General features: G+C 45.7%; 1 protein-coding gene across 1 annotated transcript; it reads left to right on the forward strand.

Moving 5' to 3' along the window:
- Positions 1 to 1,670: 1,670 nt before the first annotated feature.
- mn1b (meningioma 1b) lies at positions 1,671 to 18,918 on the forward strand. Its single transcript, XM_046386939.1, has 3 exons — positions 1,671 to 2,797; positions 2,915 to 6,506; positions 17,378 to 18,918. The coding sequence occupies exons 2-3, from the start codon at positions 2,981 to 2,983 to the stop codon at positions 17,608 to 17,610; spliced, it is 3,759 nt and encodes a 1,252-aa protein (XP_046242895.1). The 5' UTR covers positions 1,671 to 2,797; positions 2,915 to 2,980; the 3' UTR covers positions 17,611 to 18,918.
- The last annotated feature ends 4,891 nt before the right edge of the window (positions 18,919 to 23,809 follow it).

Genomic DNA, 23,809 nt, shown 5'->3' on the forward strand with positions numbered 1-23,809 from the left:
CCTGCATAATAATACAATTCAGGGGCACTGGAGATGTCTTAAAAAAGCATTTATTCGATTTTTTTTCAAAATTAAACAATGCAATCCTTTAACACAAGGAAAATAAAACAGATTTGTTCACCATTTAGATTTTAAAAGCTGTAAATTTACGTTGTGTACCAGTTTAGACACATATGGCTCATTTAATTTAAAATTATTTTCTGACTGCTTCAGCATGAGATGTGCAATCGCCCTCCGCTCTCTCTAACTCCGGCCGCTAGGTGGCACTGTGTCTGTTTAGTAAAAGTCCTTTTGGTTTCCCCCAAAGGTACGGAGCTGTCTCACACCAAATTCTCTGAGTGCCCACTGTCCACATAGTCGGAAAAGCATAATATGGTGTTCCCCTTCGACCAAACAAAATACCCATGAAGTACATTTTGTTCCTCACTGCACAGCACATGTTTGTCATATTAGAAGTACTTCTTTTAATCTTTTGCGGGGAAACTCACGCCACATAACACACACACATTCTTGGCTTCAGTGTCAGATATATCGGTCTTGTTTGAAGGTTTTGCACAGGAAAATGAATGTGAACTCAACCATGTCAGGATTTCACGAGAAGAACAAGATCCAAGGAGTCCCAAACACTTCACAACCCACCAAAGAAGTGAAAGACAGATGACCAGCACGGAGCATGAAGACACTGTGAATTAACGGTAAATAAAACATCTGATACACGCCGGTGCAACACTGTGGCCCAATATTAAAGTAGTTCATCATAAAGTGGGTGACTTGGCGTATTAAAACATAGTTAGAAGCACGAACATTATTTAGGCTGACTTTCTCATAGGACTTTTAGTCTCACACGAGCACGGAGGTTAATTTGGAATATTTTCATGTCTTATCTGATGTTACTGCACCACTGTCCCGCACACAGATAACCTCGGCTGAGTGAGTTATCCCTTGCAAAAAAATGTCCTTTTTACAGACTATCATACTAACAGAAGGCTATTGATTATCGGAACCGAAGTCCAATATCGTCCACATGATTTAGTTCATATGGTCTTTTAAGGAGGATTTTTCCCCCTTCGGGACACAGATTGACCCAAGACTGGGCCGAGTTTGATTGGTCACAAGGGGGTTGAGTGAGCCACTTATATATTAGTCTAATTTCTAAGCCTGCCTTTATCCCAGTATCAGTATGAGCTCAGATATTTAGGCTGCATTTCTGAAAAGTCACCCAGCACCTGCAATAAATCAGTCTGATGAGACTATTACATCGTCCGGCACAGATCACATCATTTGATAACAATTTTAACGTCCAGCTTGTGAGCTCAGCGCTGTGACTGATGCTGACCTGTCCGACATGATTGTGTCTGAGTCATGAACCCAGCTGGTTCATAACACGTTTAGCTGTTCAAACAACTGCAAGCTTTTGAGCAAGCCATCAGTTATTGTTTTATACGTTGTTGGAAACGTGTTGCAGTGGAGATCATGCAAGTCGTGTGAAGTGCTGGTCCGTGCGTTGGTCAAAGGACGCAGCGGCTCAGCGACACAGTTTCTGTTTCAAACGCTGTTCTTCCACTTCGGTTATGTGAAAGTTGCAGGAATGTTTCCGCACCTCGGCTGTTGTAAACTACAATTCTGTGGTGTATCACAGCAAACAAAAGAGCATCTGCAAGTCTGCATGCACTTCATATCTGCTCATGAATTTTAGTGTGGAAATACCGCACTCGATGTTTTGGTCAAAATATTACATTTTAAGTGAAACGCTGTTTCTAAGAGCTGACTTAGACGCGGCCGTTTACAGTCTCATTGACTTTGTGGACCACCTTAAAAGCATTCGTCCCGCCCCCGAAGCTTCCTTTCCTCGCTCTGATTGGCTGAGACCCCAAGGATGGAAGCGGCTGTAGAAATGCAAAACTTGTTGCTGGTTCCTCCGGACGCGTTGATCTCACACGGCGCCAAGCGGCAGAGCGGAGTGTGAGTGTATCTGCGAATCGCTCCCAAGTGCGCTCAGACCACACTAGGCAAGACTCGGTGAACGGAGGGACGCACACATTAGCAGCGAAACGCATTCAAAGGACTTAAAGCGAGGCGCTTCACTGCAAAGCGCATGACCGGCAGAGGGTGAAGGATGCTGTCAAGCCGCTCCGGAGTTGTGGAGTGCGGGTAGTGCACGCCACGCTGCTCCGGAATCAGCTCGCGCAAACGGACGCTCCGGTTCTCCGGTGCCTGGGTTGGAGATTCGTGTTTGTGGACTTCCATCACACTGGACTTTTGGCTACATGCCTGCCCAGCAGTTGTCTAGATTTTGACATCGGTGGGCAGTATTTATTTAAAGAAAGATCCCCCCTCGCCTCAAAGCCACAAAGGTAAACGGCTCCAGTTGGACTTTTTCCTTGTTTCCAGTATGGGACCTTACACAGAAAGTCGCTCTGGGACATTTGACAGTGGACTGGAATAATGAATTGTGTGACAGAAATTGCCAAATTTCCTGTTCGAGCGGTCCAGTTCTAGTGCGCTCCCCTTTTAGTTTGTTAGCGAGATGTTTTTGTGTCATGCTCGCTCTGAAGAAATGCGCACAGAAAAACTTTGGAATATTGTTGCTCACTCATGCAGCCAGTTAAGTAGCAGTGTTTTCTATTTGTTTGCTTAGTCAAAGACAAAAGGATAACGAGTCAAGTGCACGCATATCTACGGGCACAGAGACACAGATTAGGTGCGTATTTGGACACTGTCTGTCCCCTCTCTCCTCCGCGTCCTTGGAGAAGTTGAAATACAAAAACAGTTGATACGCAACAATGAGAACTTATTGGTGAGTTTTAACATTTACATTAGATAAAACAGTTTAATTCTTATTGTGATACAGACATTTGAATAGTATTTTTTAGTATATCTTTTTTTTTTTTTTTTTTTTTTGCCTTTGGGACAGACGGAAAAACAGACTGTGCCGATGTCTGGCAAACTGGTCGTCATGTGGGATTGATTGCAGGGGAGTATGTTTGGGCTGGAGCAGTTTGGTTCTCAGATTAATAGCAGAAACCCTGGCCAGTCAGAGAGAAACATAAACCAACAGAGACTGAACATGGGCTCCCATTATAAAAGCCCAGGTTTTCACGCTGGAGGCCCGCCGGGGGCCGTGGAGCCCGGCATGGGCCCTCTGAGCGAGTCGCAGATGCTCGGGCTCAATATGAACATGAACGGAGAGCAGTACGGGGGTTTTCACCCGCGGGGACACTCGGACATGCATGCAGGCGGTGGACTTCAGCAGCAGCAGCAAGGACCCATGCATGGATTTTTTAACAACCAGCAACCTCATCAAGGACATCCTCACGGCCATCAACCTCACCCCCACCAACCTCACCCTCATTTCAGTGGGAATTTTGGAGGCCCAGAGCCAGGGTCATCATGCCTGCATGGTGGCAGGCTAATGGGCTACAACAACAATGGCATGGGACCACAGCAGGGCTTTGGAGAAGGATTTGATCCTCTCGCTGAGGGACAGCCGGGGGATGGCTTTCCCCAGCAGCAGCAGCAGCAACAGCGGCCTGGTAACATGCCTGACTTTCAACATCACGGGCCTCCCAGCAGCAGCCATGCTGTCCCTGCACCCTGCCTACCCCTGGACCAGTCACCTAACAGAGCAGCATCCTTCCATGGTCTCCCTTCCTCCTCCTCCTCCTCCTCTGAGTCTCATGGCCTGGAGCCTCGACGGATGCCCAACCAGGGAGCCGTAGAGGGACTAGAGTATAACTTCCCAAGTGAGCCTCCATCTGGACATTTTGATGTACATGTATTTTCCCCATCAGAATCAGAATCTCAGTTACCCCATTTTGGGCCGGGAAGGCCAGTTCCCAGTGGGAATTTTCCAGGGAACCCTGGCATGCCACGGACGCCAGGTATGCAGGGCATCTCTAAGGGACACCAGCCTCCACCACAGCCCCAGCAGCCTCAGCATGGAGTGTTTTTTGAACGTTTTGGAAATGGCCGGAAGGTGCCCGTGGGAATGGAGCCGGGGGTCAATGCAAGACATCCTCTCATGCAGCAGCAACAACAGGCTGGCTTGATAGCCAGACAGAACTCATGCCCCCCTGGCCTCCCCAGACCCCCTCAGGCTGAGCCCGGCTCTACTAACCCCAACATTCTGGATGGAGGGGTCATGATGCCTGGCCAACACAACCAGTTTGAATATCCCATTCACAGACTGGAAAATAGGGGTCTGCACCCCTATGGGGACCCCATGTTTAATATGCAACAGCCAGCTCCTCCTCCCTCCCAACAGCCCCCGAATCAGAGGCTGCAACACTTTGACTCTCCTTATATGAACATGGCAAAACGGCCTAGATTTGACTTTCCAAATTCACATGGTGGAGAAGGCTGGTGTGGTGGCATCGATAACCACCTCTCTCCTTCTGCCTACTCCGGCCTGCCTGGAGAGTTCACCCCACCTGTGAGTGAGGGTTTTCCACCAGGTCCCCTGCAGCACCCTGGACCTGAACAACAGTCTCTGCAGCAGCGCCAGAATGCAGCCATGATGATTAAACAGATGGCTTCTCGCAACCAGCAGCAGAGGATGAGGCAGCCCAGTCTGCAGCAGCTGGGTCACCACGGCGATGTACCTCCGGGCCCAATGGCTCACGGAGGCCCAGTTGGGAGCATGCCTCAGCCCAACTTTGATAGGGAGAATGGTGGCAGGATGCCCAACATTGATGGACAAAATCCTCATGTAACTCAGGATAACTCCTGGTTCCAAGGGTCCCACCCACCAGGGGAAATGATGTCACGACGTATGGGTGGAGCGGGTAATGAATCAGGGCCCCATGATATGGGGCTACAGCAGAATGGAGCTGGGATGATGTTTAGGCCAGGCATGGGCATGCAGGAGCCCATGAGAATACCAGGAGATGGGCACGTGCAGGCTCTCCATTCCCCGGGCATGCACTCACAATTCAGCGGCAACATGGGCAACATCTCTCAAATGCAGTCTCCAGGAGCGGGAACGGCACATCCAAATGCACCAGCGGAAAGACGGCCAGCTGATTTCCCTGCACCACCAATGGGAGCACAGCCAACATTTCCCTATGGGGGGGCTAACCGTCAGGGGCCAGCCCACGGCGCTCCCCAGGGGGTGAGCACCTCACCAGGGAGCTACCCTCCCCAGCCTGAGTTCCCCTCAGGCCAGCGGCCGTCTGTTAGTAAGCTTGGAGCTCTGTCCCTCGGGAACTTCAGCAAAACCAGTGCTAAAGACAGTGTTTTTGGCCAGAGCTGCCTGGCGGCCCTTTCCACTGCCTGCCAGAACATGATCGCTAGCCTAGGGGCCCCCAATCTTAACGTAACATTCAACAAGAAGAACCAAAATGAGGGCAAGCGAAAACTGAGTCAGACAGAGCAGGACATTAATAGCAGCACATCTAATGGGACTGGCAGTGCTGGTCCTGAATATTTTCAGAGCAGCACTTCCCAGAACAGCCAGATGCCTGGCACCGGGAATAGCAACTCTAAGCCTGCAAGTCAAAGCCAGACGGTGCAGGGGGAAGCCAGTGCCCTCTCCCCAAATTACAACATGGACGCTACCCCGTGCAGTGAGGGGAAGGCAACAACAGGGAGTGGGAGAGGGAGAGGGAGGAGAAAAAGAGACAGCGGACATGTGAGCCCTGGAATTTTTTTTTCCTCTGACAATGGTAACCCTGTTGTAAGTCCAGGCCAGCAGACCCCCTCGGCTGGCGTTGGGGAGAGGGGTGGGGGCACGCCCCATGAGAAACATCTCCAATCACCCTCTTGGGGAAAAGGAGGTGACCTGATGTTGGGGGACCAGGCCGACCTGATGTCTTCTCTGGACAGTGGCATTCAGAGTGTGGCCAAGTCTGACAGTAGCTCACCACGAGTGGACTTTCCTGACGATGTCAGCACCCACTATGGCAACGAGGACGAGGTGTCCTCTAGTTCAGATGCAGGAGGAGCCTCGGCCGCAAAGCCTAATCGCAGCCCTATGATCTCCGGCTCACCTAAAATGCAGAGGAGTGACCATGGGTTGATAAATGGACAGAAGCCCCTAGGCATGGGCATTAACAATCATACTACCTCGACACCAGACAGCTACGGACTGAGCGCTGGTGGGGGCACAGGGGCCAGTGGGGTGAGCCACCCGGGCACTCCTGGGGTGGAGCAGGTACGCACCCCATCCAGCACCTCTGGCCAAGAAGAAATCCATCCTCTGGAGATTCTGCAGGCCCAGATCCAGCTACAGCGGCAGCAATTCAGTATCTCTGAGGACCAGCCCCTGGCCATGAAGAATGGCAAAAAGAATGGTGACTGTCCCTCACAGAACGGAGACAATGAGCTGGCAAGCTGCAGCCCGGATGCAGGGAAGGGCTCAATGGGCACTATTGACCTTGACACCCTCATGGCAGAGCAGCACGCCACCTGGTACGTGCCCAGTGACAAGGCCATGATGGACGGGTCAGAGGATGACAAGGCCATGGGACCATGGGAAAAAAATAAGAGCCAAAACAACAGTAAAGAAGGTAAATGAAATGAATTCCTTTGGTTATATTTGACTCTGTTTTTCTTCTCTCTTTCTCTCACACATGCAACACAGACCACATAAACTGACCAGTTTTGCTCATGGTATTAGTGTATCTCCTTTCTTAAAGTGCTATTTATTCAGTTTGAAATGCAGTGCCACATGCAGCATAGGCAGAATGCTCTGGAAACGCTGATGTTAGAAGACCTTTTGTTCATATTGTGCGGCCAGAAAGCAGCCGTGTCTGTTTAACTGTGAGCTCTATGAATTATAGAGGAAGAAAATACATTTACCGGCAGCGCCATTCTGGTGTTTACAAAGAAAAAAAAGACGATTTATGCGGTATTTTTACCGTTAAATTGGGTCCGTATTGCCGAGTGTAAAAATGGTTATCAGAATGGAACAGTTTCAGATGCCAGCTGAGTGAACAAAGTAACGCGTGTACCTTTTCTACAGCGTGTTTCCATAAGGTTCTTCATTGTATGGGCACTTCAAAAGAACAGCTCGACAAAAGTAAACATTTCCTGTGGTTCTTTATCTCGGTTTTCAGGGTGAACAACTACATTGAGAAGATTAATAGCTTTTTGAGGATATGCTTTTGCGCTGCGGGGTTTCCCTCGCCTTGTTACGTGTTTGTTTTTGTTATTACCCTGGGATAAGACAGAGGATTGATTTTAGATTGACAGAACAGGATTTCAAGGATTAGATATCACGGTGAAATTAATGCAGCCGTCTAGTTTTCATTTTATTTTTTGTGGAAAACATTTAATTTGAAAATAATTTAATAGTCCACTGTTTGGTGTCTAGTTTACAACGATTTAAAATGTATTAATTATTAAAGGTTTTTTGTCATTTGTAATTTTTACCTTGTCGCTTTTTAACGGTTATTATTATATACTCCAGTCAGTATAAAATATTTTTGAAGTAATTTAATCTCTTAAAATAAAAAGTTTCTCAAGGAAATAGAAAATCTCCTGACCTCATGGCACCGAAAGGTTTTTCAGCAAGATGGAAATTTTACAGTCTGCAGATGTGTGTTCATGGTTTCAAATTTTAGTTTGATCTCAGTGTTTTTATGGTGACTTTAAATCAAAAATGCAGATAAATATTATTAATAATTACCGTTACGTTGTTCATCAGCGATTCATTTCCTCTTCGAATTTCTCCTCTTCCTGTAATAATAATGAGAATAATAATAATAATAATAATAATAATAGTAATATATTTTTATTAATACAAAATAATTAGAAAATGTTGTTTTATTTTTTATTATTATTATTGCTGGACGCTTTCACCGTAATAGAAAACAAAGTGCATTCGTATACATTGTAATTGCAGATATGCAAAAGTCGAATGTATTACGATATGTTGATTTTTAAAATGTATTTATTCTTTCATTATTTATCTTTATGTTTATTGTCCTCTATTTCTAATTTTTCGTTGGCTTTTCAAAATGAGTTTCAGTAGAGCGACACTGTGACATGGTCACACCGTCAGGGTCAAGTGAGCGAGCGGCCTGTGGATGTGTGGACATGCGGCGGTGTGGATGTGGATGTGGATGTGTTTGTGCGCGGCGCCCGTGTCGCGTCTGCAGCGCCTCTTTGTTCTGATGAGCGCGGCTGCAGCTCGGCGCGGGGGCGCGCATCGCGCCGAGTCTGGACTCCAGGCGCTTTGTCTCTGTGAGCCTGAGCACAGGGTGTCGGGCAGGAAGCACCAGGGCCATTACTCCGAGGGAGCACTGTGGCTTTCCTTTTCGACTGATAGCAGGCTAACGCCAGCCGTCAGGTCTGAATCAGCTGAAAAATAACAACAAGCAACGTGCAGATTAAGTTGAGCCAGAGGGATCAAAAGTAGCACATTACACCTCATGCAGCCATTTGTTTTTCTCTGCTTAATTTAGAGAGCATATGACCAGATCAGTGAACGCTGTGGCTTTTTTGTTCCCATGACTTTCCTCTCATGATTGTTTACTAAAGAGATGACTGACTTCCACTAATTTAAGTATGTAAAAAAAAAATAAACAAAACAAAATCAGAGAATGGTGGTGTAAGAAAAAATAGTCCACTGATGCCATGGATGACATCACCACCTTTGATAATGATTAATGAGTATTCTTTTGAGTCGGAAACTCAGCGCTGATAAGAAGTCAGCCACACTCACCCTGTTGCTCTCACTCTTTTAATTTCCAGCCAGGCTGATAGCACAAACTGTCATTATAAATTCAGTGGGTATTTAAAAGCAGAACAGGGTAAATTTCTTCTCCCCCACCCCTTTCTTCCCTGTCTCCTTCTCTCTCTCCTTCTCCTCTCCTCTCCCCTCCTCTCCTCTCCTCTTTCAGCCCTCCCTGCGTGGACACGAGGCATGCAGCTCTGGAGCGATCGATAGCTAGTTAGCACAAATCACGGCTCCTGACAGTTTCTCATTTGAGTGCTTCAGACAGCAAAGATGAAAAAATAGGGTGGAGGTGTATTTGGGAGGGGTGGGGGATTTTGAGATTGAATCTGATGCTTAGGCTACACAGAAGGGAGCAAAATAACATAATAATTTAAGATAAGTCATAGCCCACAGTGTAGTTCCATAAGAGCCAGCATCCCACAGGCTTGTCACACTGCAAAAAATATCCACCTGAGCCATCAGTCTAGTCGGCGGTCTCATGAACAAAATTCTGCCATTGGAGGGTTAATGTCAGTGACACTAATTTGAAATAAATCAGGCCATATCATTGGTCCATTACGATGAAGTCAGTGTAACTTGGTGAGGATGATGATTTTCACGAGGATGCAATTAATGTAATTCCAGTGACAGTGAAGATGATTTTTTCCCCTCCACTTACTAGATTTTAATCTTTAGCACACGATGAAACGACCTGCAGTGTAAATATTCTGAGCAGAAGATTTTTCTTAGTTTTCTAATGTTTTTTTTTCACCTGTCGCCATTTCATTTACATAAATAAGCTTTATTTTGCTCTCCTTGGAGTGTTGAATGATGCGTATTATTTTCTTCTTAAACAAGTCACTCGAATATTAAGTTATACAATCATGATAAACAGTAATTAATACACGGATTTATAATCGAACGCCTTTTTTAAAATTCCTATTAAAAAAAACGAGAATGTAAAATTTATGTTCTGTAATTAGAAGCAGAGCGTTTCTCCTTTCATTTCTCGACAACCTGCGAATTCAGTTGTCAGTTGTGCAGCCTCACCCAGAATGTGTCAGAATCCGGTTAAGTCCTGCAAACTCTTACACGATGTGGTCCTGTTGTTGTGTTTTAGGTTTTCGTCAGTGTTTTCTTAGGAAGTTACCCTGAACTGGATTGTGGAGCTTTTTGTACTCTGCTGATGCAGAGGACTTTGCTTCAGATGAGTTGCCTGCAGTGAAAGTGAAAGAGCTGGAGGCCAAGGGTCAGTTTGGTCGCATGAGGTGAACGTTTCCATCACTCGGCGCAGCTTCACTCCTTACTGCTCAGTGTGAAGCTGAGTGTGAAGCTTCAGAGGGACCCCTGGATGGCTTTGTTGCCAGGTGTGAACGTATTAGCTCTCTGAGAAAGAGAGAATACATGAGGCACATGTCTAGCCACGACTGGAACGAGACTCAGCGCAGCAGTTCCACGTTATTCTTTTTCTAACTTCCTCTGAATGTTTGGATGTGCAGAAAGGAGCCAATCAAAGTTGTGTTGTCACCCTCTCTGTGGTCCCTGTGTGCCTGTTTATAGTGATGCGTGCAGCACTAATGGCCCCCTTTGGACCCCATATTTGGCCTGGTCGCTCTGTGACAGCATGTCGCTCGAGTTTTTCAGTTAAACCTGCCGCTGTAGGCTCACGGCCTGCAGATTCTTGTGTGCTGCACGGCATCTTGTGCTCCCATGGAGACAAAGGGGCTGAGGTGTACACACAAACTTTCCTTGTACGGCGTCAGTTAACATTATTTCCCCTTTTTTAAAAAAAAATGTATTGTACACTCTTCCTCTTCTGTATATCTTAGCCAGAAGCTGGCCGTTCGTTTGGGAACTCATGCGTGGTCTTGATAACAGGCAACCAGCAGGCGTAGGAAGTGATTCAGTTATTTTTATTTTTACTTTTCACTGTTTTTGCCACATGCACTTTTTTCAGTTAAAACACTTCAGAGTTGACCCTGTGGAATAGTTTCACTCTTCACTCTCAGTAATCAGCCCATAAACAGCTCTAATAATGATCAAATCTCTCTCACTCTGACTTTGACAGGTTTGAAAAGAGGGAACTTGCATCTTATCACACCTACTAGAAAGCACTTAAATCCACAGAAAGAGCCGTATTGATATTCCACCACGAAGAGCAGTCCTGTGAGACTACCTGCCTTTGACATTTCAGTGCGACAACAACCCCACAAATCACACCAGCAATTTCTATTTCCTTTTTCTAAAAAAAGAAGAAAGTGATTGGCACATGCTTGAATGTAGGAAAAAAAAAAACAGCTCGGGGCAGTCTATGTTCTTTACCTGTCATTACAAGGTGTTTCATATTGACTTTTTCAACAGCACACATCCACCAAGCCTCTCACACACTCCTGTACTGCAGTAATGATAATCATTATGATAATCATAGCAATTAGCCTTGGTAATATTGTTTCTAAAAGTCACAATTCGTCCTCAGGCAACTCCTCCAAGTTGATTTGGTAACTGACAGGTTCATCAGGGCTACAACAAACAGCCAGTTAATGTCCATAGTGCTGATTTCAGCAACGTAAATACACGATTGTACTGATGTGGACAAAGAAAAACGCGCTTTTACTGTTATCACGTTCGATTTTGGCCAGTGAACGTATGCGTCCGTCTGTGTGTGTGTGCTGGCGTGCACGTGAGTATGTGACGAATGGCGGGTTTGTAGACACTGCAACTTGATAGTGTGGATTTGCCGGCTGTAGACATGAAGTTTGATTTATTTAGACCTGGTGTCAGGCTCACGGCTTCAACCCCCGAGCTCAGGTATCTCGCTTTGTGGAACACACTCACTTTACTCTAATGTGCTGCAAATATTTAAGAGTATTTACTTGACTTGCAATTAGAGCAGGGCTGAAAAACGCACATCAGGCATTTAAAGAGATATTTAAGACTGTGTTTGTTTGTTTACATGCTACGGCTGTGTGTGTGTGTGCGTCTGTGCATGTGTGCGCTCTGTGTTCCTGGGCTTTTTGCAAGACATTGAGCACTAGTGACAGTCAAAGGAAGCCTGTTTAAGAAGCTTGCTTGTGACTGATGAAGAGAGAAAAAGATGAACAAAGGTGTCAGGCCTTTTGCTTTGCTGGGTTTTCAACTCTTCAAAATAGCAGCTCATCCGGTGTTTTGTTTTCCCTGGGGAAGGGTGCTAGAATAAAATAAAACTTGTCTCAGCATGTGGTAAATGTTCTCCTTGGATGCAGCGGGGAATGGAAAGCTGAATTTATCTGTGAGATGCACAGAACGAAGGAGGTTCGAGCATTCGATCGTCCGTATGTGACAAGCCTCCAAATGTCCACTTTCTTGTTGAACGACCGCCAGAGCGAGAGAAGATGAAAAGGCATGAGCTTGATGAGAAGCTCCTGAAAGGTGTCCTGGGTTCATATTTGCCTGGGATTCAAGTATGGGTTTTAAAAGGTGTGTGTGTGCGTGCGCGTGTTGTCAGGTTCTCAGAGGTGTAGGTGTTGTCACGCTGCCAGCAGCGGTTATGTTATTAGCCATACAGGTAGTCGTCAGGCGCCTTTAATTTGTATTGAGGAATTGACAAATGAGTTATGACACTGGAGCAGTTTCTCCTGGGAGACAGAAGTAGAGACTGATGGAGTGAAAGAGAAAGTAAGAGGCAGAGAGAGCTGTTTTCTTTTCTTTTTTCAGAGAACATCTGTAGTTTCGCTCATGGGGCGAGTGACTGGGTAATAGCTACTATTTGCATTTATGGAAGAGAAAATAATTCAGTTTAACATCAGATATTTTTTCCATCAGTTTCGTGCTCCACGGCTATTGTTCATTCTCATCTGTATGAAGGACATTTAAGAACATATTTATCTGTATCTATTTAAAATGTGCCAACACTCCCTCAAAAAGCTAAATGAACTATATTCATTTTAAATTTGGTCTATTTAATTACACAGATTAAAACGATCTGTTTACAGTTTTTTGCATTTCCTGAAATGGAATTCTGCTGTCATTTTTATTCCAATGAAAAGTCACGCAGTCGCTCTAAATCTCAAAATTGCCACTGTTTTCATGTAGCACTGACCTTTTCCAAAAGAGGTGAAAACACAGAAAACAAAGCATACAGCACTAAAACAAAATAGAGACAGCGAAGTAGATCAATATGTCACCAGCTTGGATGACATGCTGGACAGGTCCTGGACATGGTTGTGAGTTATGAAGGAGGCACTAAATCACTTCCCATGTTCTGATTTGTGTCTGGTTTCCTAAGCACTTCTTGTGGCCAGAGGGGGAGGTGTGTGTGTGTGTGTGTGTGTGTTTGTGTGTGTGTGCGTTAGCGCGAGCGCGTGCGTGTGTGCAGTGAGTTCGAGGGGATGGGAATGGGTGTGTTGCTGGAGAGAAGGTAACGAATGCCGAGGGCAATGCCTGCCTGGGCAAGTTTTTTTTTTCCCCTTTATGTTGCAGGCCAGAGAACAGAGAGGAAATTCAAACCAAAGTAACCCCTGTGCCCTTGCCTGAGAAATGTGCCCCCTGCTCACTCCACATATCCTCCCTGCTCTGAGGGAAAGGTCACACCACGGCAGCAGGGTGCAGTTGGGGGCAGGAGGGGGTTGCAGGGAGCCTCACATGCCCCCCTGCCCACCTTTGGGCAGAGGATACTTTGAACCTCCGTTAGCCCCCATCATTAAGACTTTCCTGACCATAACTGCACCTTACGGATGTTTTTTGATTCTGTCAATTATTCGGCAGCGAGCTGCATGTCACTTCTTCACCGTCACTCCCGAGACAGAGATGAGACAATATGGGCAGAACCTTAAATTTTCATACTGCAGCCAAACAGAAAAGAATCCTGGCTAAAATCAGACCTTCTGCCCCCCTTCTCTTTTTGAAATCCAACTTTTTCTCTGTGGGTTGTGATGGGTGTTTTGTGCTGACAAAGACAGGCTCCTCTCACAAGGCCATAGTGGGTAGTTGTTATGCTAAAGGAATCTGACCTGATGTCACACACTGTCATAGGAGCGGAGGCCTTTGGGTGTTTTTGTCAGCCAGCGGAGCTTTCTGATTGGGCTGGTTTGTGTTCAGAGAGGACGGGGTCGCGGCCTCGGGAGCGTGAGGTCAAAGGTGAAGTGTCGTCATGGAATTATAGAGCTCGGGATAGAAAGGGCAGAGGCCTGCCGCATGGGATTCTGGGACCTGGGAAATCAATGTGACGGCTCTGAGGAACTTGCACCAAAAAGGAGCTTTGTGGATCCAGATGCTCTCGTGCACACTTTGTTTTCTCCTTAAATACATTTCATTCAGCTTCTTTTCTGCTCCACTTATTTTTTAAATAGTCACAATATTTGCGTGTGCCTTTTACGATTAATTGAAAAAATAATTGCCCGCTGTAACAGTTGTTATTAAATTGCTTAAAAATAGTTTGCAAGCAGCCATTGTTTACCTCCCCGCGTTGCTTCGAGTGTGTTGAGTGTGTGTGTGTGGTATGACATGTAAACCCGTGTCAGGCCGTCAGCTCCCAGACACATTGGTGTCATCCTGTGCGCTGTGCTCCCAGCCTTCATGGCATTCGAAGCTCTGCTCATCTCTGTAAATCGTCTCTGGCTGTGTCTGCGAGACGGCTCCAAAACCCCGCTGCTGTGTGTGTGTGTGTGTGTGTGCAAGGCTCATCACCAGGCACTAAATAACAAAGTACAGCACTTGGGGCGAGAGATACAGCGATATAAATGCATCACATTAAATTCAGTATTTACTTAACGCATCACTGTGGTAATCTTTTCTGGCTGTAATGTGGTTAAGGATATTTAGGTGTATCTGTGGCTCAGCGCAGCTGCTTGTGCTGTTACTGTTCCCTTTTTATTAGGTATTTTCCCCCTCGCTTGTTGATGCTAAGCACTTGTTCCCCTCAGATGAATAAGCTATTATTGAGATTTTTACCGTGGATATGAATTCTGCATTAGTCAATGAACATCCATAACAAGATGGATCTTATTATTTATATATATATAAACATATATATGTGTAAAATATATATTTATAAAAAGATTCCGCTGCTTGCAAAATGTCACGGTGATTTGGGATTTAGATATGTGTGATGTAGAATTTCACGCTGCTGTTTCCACTTGTGAACAAATACGCTGCTGTGGATAATGTTTACAATTTAAGGGCTGTGTCTTGATTTTTCCATAAAAATCACATCCCTTGAATCCTACCCTCGGCTACCCTATAATACAGGGTGATATTATAATCCTGTGGTGGTCAAGTGTTTGGCTTATATTACAAGTGGAGGATTTTGCACACGCTGTTAATTGAAAAGTGTCTTGTAACAAATAGCAATCAGTCCATTCGGAGGAACTGCAGGTTTTAAACTAGAGGAGATGATAGAAAAATAAACTGAAAAAAGTCTTTTGACAGCAATTCTTAAATTGTGTTTACAGATGAATTAAAAGACCTGAGCATGGGATTATAGAAATGATAAACATATAAATATGTGCAAGAATAGTGTTATGACATTTGTAATTTGGGCTGTATGTACTTTTTTGTTAGCATGTTTTCTCCTCTTGGCTTTGCATTGAAGCAGAGTGATGTGTCTAGCCAGGCTTGTGTGTGTGTGTTTCTGCATGCATGTCCATATGTATACAGGCATGTGTGTGTGTGTGTGTGCATGTGGAGCAGCAGATGAAGGCTGGTGTGGGCATGGCAGCGGCAGCGGCGGCGGCAGTGGTTGGCGTGTTGTGTGTTTTTGGCTGTGTGTGTTGTCAGTTTGCTGTGTGTCAGCAGTGAGCCAGGGGAACGCTTGGCTGCCTATTCAGGCCGGTGCGGACCCTGCTGTGCCCAGCTAGCATGAGCTGCTGGCGGGTGCTGGAGGGCACAGCGCTCGGAAGAGGGAGTGTGAGTGGGTGGAGATGGTGGGGAGGTGCGGGCGATACTCGCGGGGTGGGGGTGGGGGTGGGGGCCCATGCCGCCACGCTGAGGTGTATGACTGGACCCTCTGGCAAATGTTAGATCTTGTCACAGCCACCACCAACACGGCCCTAAATCCTCATTCCTCCCTCACCCTCTGCACCCCCAGCCCCTACATACACCATGTCTGTAGTCCTCGGGAGGGAGATGGAGAAATTCGCAGAGACGGGCAGTCAGAGAGACAAACGAAACAGGGAACAACGGGAGGCTTGGCTGCCTGACCTTTTCCCAAATCCCCCCACTTTTCCATTCCAGTGGTCGCCGCCCAGACAGGCTGGGGGGCAAGCCTGCCTCACTGCCTGCATGTCCGCCTGCCTGCCTGCCTCTCTTGGTTGTCCTAGCTGCCTGGTCTGGCCTGGCGTTCTTTTCTCTGGCTGTGTTTTCTTAACACTGTGTCACTGCTGCCTCGGGGTTTGTGAAAGCAGAGAGGGAGGGAGATGAAAAACAGTAAGCTAAACAAGATAAAAACTGTTTAAGTAGCAGAGAAGGATGAGCTAAAAAGGGGGAATAGGGTTGTGGATGATATGGAGGTCTGCACCGCGCCTCTCTGTTCTCTCAGGTGAGCAGCAGACTGACTGGAGTGTTGTGATCTGCAGCCTCTGTGCCGTCAACTGTGTCGTCTATCACAGCCTCTCCCTCCTCTGACACATGTAACTCAGCTTGTCAGAGCTGTTTTCTACCTGTCTCAACACTCAGACGCCTAGTTGTCCCTGCACCTTAAAGCTCTTTGTCTTTGTGCAGCACACTGATCCGTTCACCATCCACATGGAGCAAGACAGCGGTGTGTTTTGTGTGGTGAGGGGAAGGGAGAATAATCGGACTGGTTTTAGGTAAAGGATCCATAACATCTTCACACACACTCTCTCTGTGCTTTGGGCTTCCTTGGAGGCAAAACCCAAAGCACACGATGCAACACTGGTGTCATAGCACATAGCCCCACTATTACCTCTTTCCTAGTTGCTGTGTTTCTCTTTCCCCAGTTGTATTGTCTTGTCTTCTTCAAAACTTTTCTTCATTTCTGCCCTGCTCTCCCTCAGTATACTGCCGTCCGCGTCTCACCCGATGAAGTGTGACTCTGCGTTTTTATGTATAGTTTAGCCAAGCACTTCCTGTCTCTCTCCTGTCTTCCTTGACTAATTTTTTGTTACACGGCACAAAGTGATTTTTCTCCATATGTGAAGCACTCATCTCAGCCGTCAGCATTAACTCCGTGGCACAGCAGATTTTTTTTATATGACTTGTAATCAACCTGTGTATGGATTTTTCCGGAAGCTTTTTGCAACCATTTAATATGAGGCTCCACACTTTGGTGACACAGGGTCAATACTGTGGTATGGTCATTATACCAGTAAATTGGGTCAAGCAGGGTTAAAGGCCAGTATTCTCTACGCCCTCTGACCCTCTGACTGGAGGTCATGCAGGAGCGCTCCAGATTTACACGCCTGACTGGGAGCAAGTGAATTTGTGTGTCTTTTGTGTGTGCTTTCATGTGTGTGCATCAGGCACGAGGAGGAGGAGGAGTGTGAGGAGAGGAAGCTTTGCTTACAGCCTCCGTCTCGGGTCGTATTGATGATGGGGGGGGGGGGTAGTGTTGAATTAATTTCACAGTGCAGATTTAGAGTGGGATGTGAAAATGACACTGGTTTAATTAAAAGTGTGTATTTTAAATGGTTCATCTGTGTCAGAGAATGCCAATTGCTCGAAGTTGTTTTTCCTGTTTGCACAATCTTAAATTAACCTTTTCCTCTCTGTGCTTGTCTGCAGAATCAGAGCTGTCCCAGAGTAAGGCTGGAGCCGGGGCCCCAGGAGCCGGAGGAGGAGGCGGAGGAGGCGGAGGAGGTGGGAGCAGTGGGGGGAACCACCTGCAGTGCCTGTCTGTCCACTGCACAGACGAGCTGGGGGACAGTAAGGGCCGAGGGGGCCCCGTCTCGTCCTGGCGCTCTCTCCACTCCGATATCTCCAACCGATTTGGGACATTCGTGGCCGCACTGACTTGAGCGAAACGCCGGCCCGACGCAAAGAAAGAACGAAAGAAAGAAGATGACAAACTAAGATGATTTATCAGAGACGAATAACAATGATGATGATGATGATCAGGTGTCGATGAGGCAACCGCGAGCAGCTCCTGCCTGTTCAGGGACAGAAAGACATTCACACTCACAAAGGCAAACACGACCACAGACGCTCACGCACTCACACAAACACACACGTACACACACGCACACACCATGTTTTTTCTGACACGTGCGGCCACACTTTAGGACGCTCTCTCACAAACTGCTGGACAATACAGCCCGGGCTCTTCTCAACGATGCCCACATCTGGAAAACCTCAAATCAACATTTTCTTTTTGTTTTATTTTCTTTGTTGAAGAAAAATAAAGAAATGTCAAAGGAGGAGAATACAAAACAAGAAGAAGCAGAAGACGAGTTATTCTGTTGTCATTGGCTTTGATTGTATACCAGTGTTGGGTCTTGTGATGCGAACATGATGTCATGACTTTTACTCTGTTGCTAATTCAGACTTCCTGTTCTCACCTCAGTAACGGTTGCAGCTCTGATGTGTACATTATCCCTGTAATAAGAACGACGTTGTAATGTTTGCCCAAAATACCCCCCCCCCCCCCCCCAACACACACACACACACACACACACACACACACACACACGTTCGAATGAGGCTACTGCTGCATAAGTGGCCTCCACAGTGTGAAGCAGAACTAGAGGAAGACGGGAAGAGGGGTGATAGTGCATGAATGTAACTCAAAAATTTGTGAACACAACTTTTTCCTGCTTTGTCAAAGCAAAGTTTAACCACCATTTGATTTGCTGCTGTCTCATTTAAGATTTGTTCTACTTCTCTATTCTTTATATTGGCAAGAATATCTTTCCCTCCTTCTCTTCTCTTCTCTCCTCTTCTCTTCTACCTCTGCTGTCAACCTTATAAGCTCAACCACTCGTATACAAATCAGCCAATGGGAACTGAAAATGGAGGTCAAGGGATTGTTTAATAAGGGAATTGAAAAAAAAGACTATTGGTATTGCACATGTATAATAAGAGAAAATTTGCTGTGTGTTAGGCAATCTTGTAATCTTTAAATAAAGCTTCTGTTGAATTTGAATTTCTGAAACAATAGATGGAGGACTGTGACGGCATTTATGAACTGATTTTTGTTTTTGTTTTTTTCTTTGTTTCTTTTTTAATAATATGTAAAGTGCAGTCGTCTGTTTTCCTGCATATTGTATATATCTGTATATGTTTTATTGAGTAACTAAATAACAATAAATATGACGTTAAAGGTGAAAGCTAGTCTTGTCCTTATTAGACACAGCAGCAAAACGAAAACAGTTGTATAATTTGGTACTCGGTGCACAACATTCCTCACAGACTCTATTTAAGGAAAATTCGGTGCTGTAGAGAAGCATGTGTGTAACCTGAGGATCATCAGTGAATTACACGGGTGCCGACAGTATATTCCAAGCGACAGATATGACAAGGAAGTTGTGGACTGATGCACAGTACCTGACAAGCATGCAGGAACCTGCACCATATTAAAGCCAGGAGCAGCGACATTAGGAATACGAGAAAACGAGGCTTTCTGGTGGATTAAGAAGCCAAGACGATTAATTCCATGTACACCTGCTCACAACCTGTGTCGCGTTTTATCCACCCATCACTCCTGACATCTTCACTCCAAACCTTCGGTATGGCAAATAAACGGACAAAGATAAAACATTCACTTTCAAAAATAATAAATAATAGTATTACACCTAATACAATGAATATATCCAAAACAAAAACTCTTATCATTATCCTACTTTACCGTTGCAAACATCCTGCAATATTTGATTTTCTCCATTAGTACGACTGTCCTTCTTTGCCTGTTTTCCTCATCATGTCTACATCATCTTACACCCCCCCTTCCTCCCCCTGCAGGCATACACACACACACACACACACACACACACACACACACACACACACACACATCCCTTCTTCCCACTCCCCAGGCCCTCTTTGGCTCACCTGCTCTTTATTGGCCATCTGCATGGATGCTTAATGCTAATCAATAACTCCCCTGTGTGCCAGCTCTGAGGTGGAGACGTCAATGCTACCTAACAGGGCCAGTGATCAACTTGCATAGCTGCTGTCCAAGATACACACACTACACACTCTACACACACACGACTGGAGCTCCCTGCAGGACCCTGTCTGTGTTATTCAGGTGTGTTTGTGCTTGCTGCTGTACCGGCTGCCTGCTGTGTAGGATTGCAGAGCCTGTTGTGAATGTGATGCACAGAGAGCTTGCAGCGTTAGCAAACAGCAGAGACTGGTTATGTGAGAGACTGTCATGTCACCTGGGAGCGACTGTTTAGGGAGGGAGAAAGGGGGAGAAAGTGGAAGACGGCTGGGGAATAAATGCTGATTACACTGCTCGCTGTGAAACTGAAGCTGGAAATTCTCTGTTAGGTTTAGTCACTGAATCAGTAAAATATGGTGTGTCTACCCACGGAATTTGATGCTTTTATGTGCACACATTTTTTTGGTATTCCAGAATATATCCTAGATATTTTTAAGCGCTTAATCCCAGAAAACATGCAATGCATTTGGTCAGAAGTACGCAATCTGGCTTGTCACCTTTCTACTATTAACAGAACCTCATTGTGCAGAGAGAAAAGCACATTCATTGATGACACCAGTTTGACAAGCATTTGGCAGACACGAGCGACTAGCACACGTTTAATATATCAAATGGAATGTCTTTTTTCAGGGGTTGGGTCGGGTGACTGCTTGCGAATCAAAAAGGGTTCAAGTGCTTCTCTATTGTCGACTAAACTTCAAGCTCTGTGCTTTGTATTTGCTCATGCCAATACAACAGAGTCTGTGTTTGCTGGGAGACTCCTGTGGTGACACACTACCTGCCTGTCTGGTTTGGCTGACCTTTTTTGCGTGGCAGGACAGGTTCTTGTGCTCACAGGTTTTCGATGCACGCACATGGCTGCTGAATACCAGGTTATTGTCGTGTTCCTCAAGCTCTGCTGACTAGTTTTGCCTTGTTAGAGATGAACACCCGAATTAATTATGGTCTAACATGATATGGTGTCCCACTCTCTACCTCAATAACAAACTGTGGCCATAATGAATCTGAATGCAAAGATAATTTTAGACTTAATGTTATGCGTGAAACAGAGCCAGAAACAAGAGTTACCCTGTTAGACCAAACATGTCTGCTACTTAGGCACAACCGTGTGGGACACAGTGACAAAGAGGTCTTGGGATATTGGCTTCCATCAAGATGTATGGTGCTGGACCTTTTCCTTCAATGGACTCCTCTGCGTGGCAGCCATATTGGGAGGGAGAGCACTGTGTGGTCGCCTGAGAACTTATGTGTTTCCCAGCCAACGTGCATCTAAAGAATAACAATTTCACTAGCCATGAAGACCATCCATGGAGCCACGGGGGCCATGGCCAGAAAGCTCGGCCAAACACTCTCCTCTCATGCAGCTTTCTATGTACTCCTATAAATACATCTCCTATTTGTATAGAGGCGATATGCATCTTTGGGAAAATACCACAATGTTGACATAAGAGCACCCTCTACACCCCCTCCTCCTCCTCCTTTACTGCCCCCTCCCCTCCCTCCAAACTCTTTCTACCCCTTGCTGAACCTTTCACTGTCTGAGAGAGAGAGAGAGAAAGAGAAATAGAGAAAGAGAAAGAGAAGGAAAGAGAAATGAAGGGAAACTGGGAGTAAAAGAAGTGTCTCTTAGAGGCCTCCACGGTCTTTAAGCCACTATGGTATCCACCAGAGCCCTCACATACACTCGGCCTCTAAAGGGCTTTTGTCCCGTAAAGAGGGGGCTTGGCTAAATTGGGGGTGCTTGTGGATTGGCGGGTGGGATTGGGCTTGGTGTAGTATATTTGGCTCCCACGTCTCCATCACTGAAATGGTGAACTTTTTTTAAGCTCGGGAATTGAGAGGTGGGGTGTGGAGGGGCAAAGGGGGCTCTGGTTTTTCTTGGGGGGGGGGGGGGGTTGGAAATGTTCCAAACAGTGCCTTTTTGCTTTCAAAGAAAGCTCCACTTGTGTAAATGTGCTCTTTGTCCCCTGGCCTATTGTTTGAATAGCATTGTGGACTTTTGTGGGAAGCTCACGGGGGCCTGGGGGGCCTAGGAGGCCAAAGAGGGCCCAAGGGGGGTTTTGCCTGAGTGACTTGGACCCAGGAAGATAGGACTATGAAGGTACAATTAAGAAATGTTCATACATGCATATACACAAGACCTGCATCCACACAAATGCTTGCAAACACTTGGATACATATAAAAACTGACAAATTAGTATAAATTTAAAGTGTAGCTACTGACTGAACAAATATGACAATATAAAAGAAACTATTGGGCTCTAGTTCCTATCACTAATCTAAAGTTAGTGAAGTAGATGTAGAGAAACCTTAACAGAGCTGCAGACTTTCTGAGGACTATCTTATTGCAGTATCCTCTTCGCTGACAGAAACAAAATGAAAACAGTCTGCCTCCCTCCCCCCGTAAAGGGATTTCTTGATAGAGCGTGTCTGGAGTCCCTTGCTGCAGCCAATTCGTGACTTCCATCTGTCCTCGTTCTCAAAAGATGCCGGCAGGTGGAAGAGAGGCACAAAGCATTTTGCATGTTGGGGCCTTTTATTCGGCCTTTACAGCGTCCATGGGTCAGTCGAATAACATGTTTACTTATGTTGTAAAATCACAGAGTTTAAGTGTATTATAAACACTGACTTCTGAGAATTTAGAGGAGCTGGGACCTGCAGCAGAGAGGAATAACACACTTGTAATTTGTTTTTGGATAAATTCCTCATAGATACATGGATAATGCAGAGCACACCAGCATGCAATTAAAGAATGTGTTTTTAATGATCGGAGATTGCTGCAACAGGTGCATGTAGTTACACAGACCAGAAGCAGACTTAAATTCAAATCCAATGAGGATAATCCAGTGAGGATAAAGTAAGGCCTAGTAAATCTCTGTCTTCCACGTCAGGACCGTCTACATCTCTAGTTTCTGTTACTCTGTCTTCCGTGTTTGTCTCCTCTAAATCCCCGTCCCAGCCGTATGGCCAAACCACAAACATTCCCTAAACTTTCCGCAGTTGGTTAGATGCTTGAGTCTCCTTGGAGCTCTCCTCTTCTGTCATCAGCAGATATCCTGTGACCTCTCTTTCCTCCGACCCCCCCACCACCAGGAGCAGCACTCAGGCTTTCTGCTGGAAGGTGATTGAGCATGGCACCCTGTTCCAGCCCTGTCCTGCTTTGTCTGGGGACGTGTGCCTGTGTCAGGAACCACAATTAGTGGGGCGCGTCCCCAACCATTAATCACAGAACGGTCCCGGATCTCAGTGCAGACTGAGCGCTCCACAGCTGCTGTCAATGACAATTTGCTCAGCATCCATGTGTTGACGGCCATATAAGATTCAACAGAACTGAACAAGGTTCAGTACATTTTGTTATTTTAGATTTCATCGACCAATCACTGGCCAATGGCCACTTTTGTCACATATATATAATATAAGCATTCACTGTACTGACACGTCATAAAATCTTTTTATCTGAAAGCGTCACATGATGGTCAGGTAGCTCCAAAGATATGAAAGCATTTTCAAATCAAAACATTAACTTTTCTGCCAGCTTTCCACAGGTTTTCTATTCCTACTGTTTTGGACTTTCTTCTTATCTGATTTGCACCTTAAAAACAAATTTCTTGATATCTAACATAGATATGAAACTGAAATGAAACGATATACCTTTTCACAGCTATGAGCCCTTTCTGATCAGCACAGACCTGTCATCACATTATCTTTATTTTTTCTAGTGGACCAAACAAAAACAAGCATCACGCCACAACATTGTGCACGCTGGCACATCGGAAGCAAAAGAGGCGTGATGTGAAGCGCAACAGCACGAGCAGCAGCGTGTGTTTTTAGTCTTGCTGTTTTGTTGGATGGATTCACTTCCAGACACTTTTAAACAGTCTGGTCAAGTCGGGAATGTTGTGCCCTTATTCCGTCTTGCTGTTCTTTATAAAAGGTATGAACATGAAATGATGGGACACCTTTAAGGCGGCGGTGGAGGCAGTAACAGAACCGAACAGGAATCTGTGTAAAAAGGCTGTGATGGCAGGACAGGACACATGCTGTTGTGTTACATG

The sequence above is a fragment of the Scatophagus argus genome, chromosome 4, assembly GCF_020382885.2.
Source record: "Scatophagus argus isolate fScaArg1 chromosome 4, fScaArg1.pri, whole genome shotgun sequence".
NCBI classification, from domain to species: Eukaryota; Metazoa; Chordata; class Actinopteri; family Scatophagidae; genus Scatophagus; species Scatophagus argus.

Coding starts and splice junctions, on each gene's coding strand:
- mn1b (XM_046386939.1), top strand. CDS start 2,981: ATGTTTGGGCTGGAGCAGTTTGGTTCTCAGATTAATAGCAGAAACCCT. Junction 6,507..17,377: donor CCAAAACAACAGTAAAGAAG/GTAAATGAAATG, acceptor GCTTGTCTGCAG/AATCAGAGCTGTCCCAGAGT.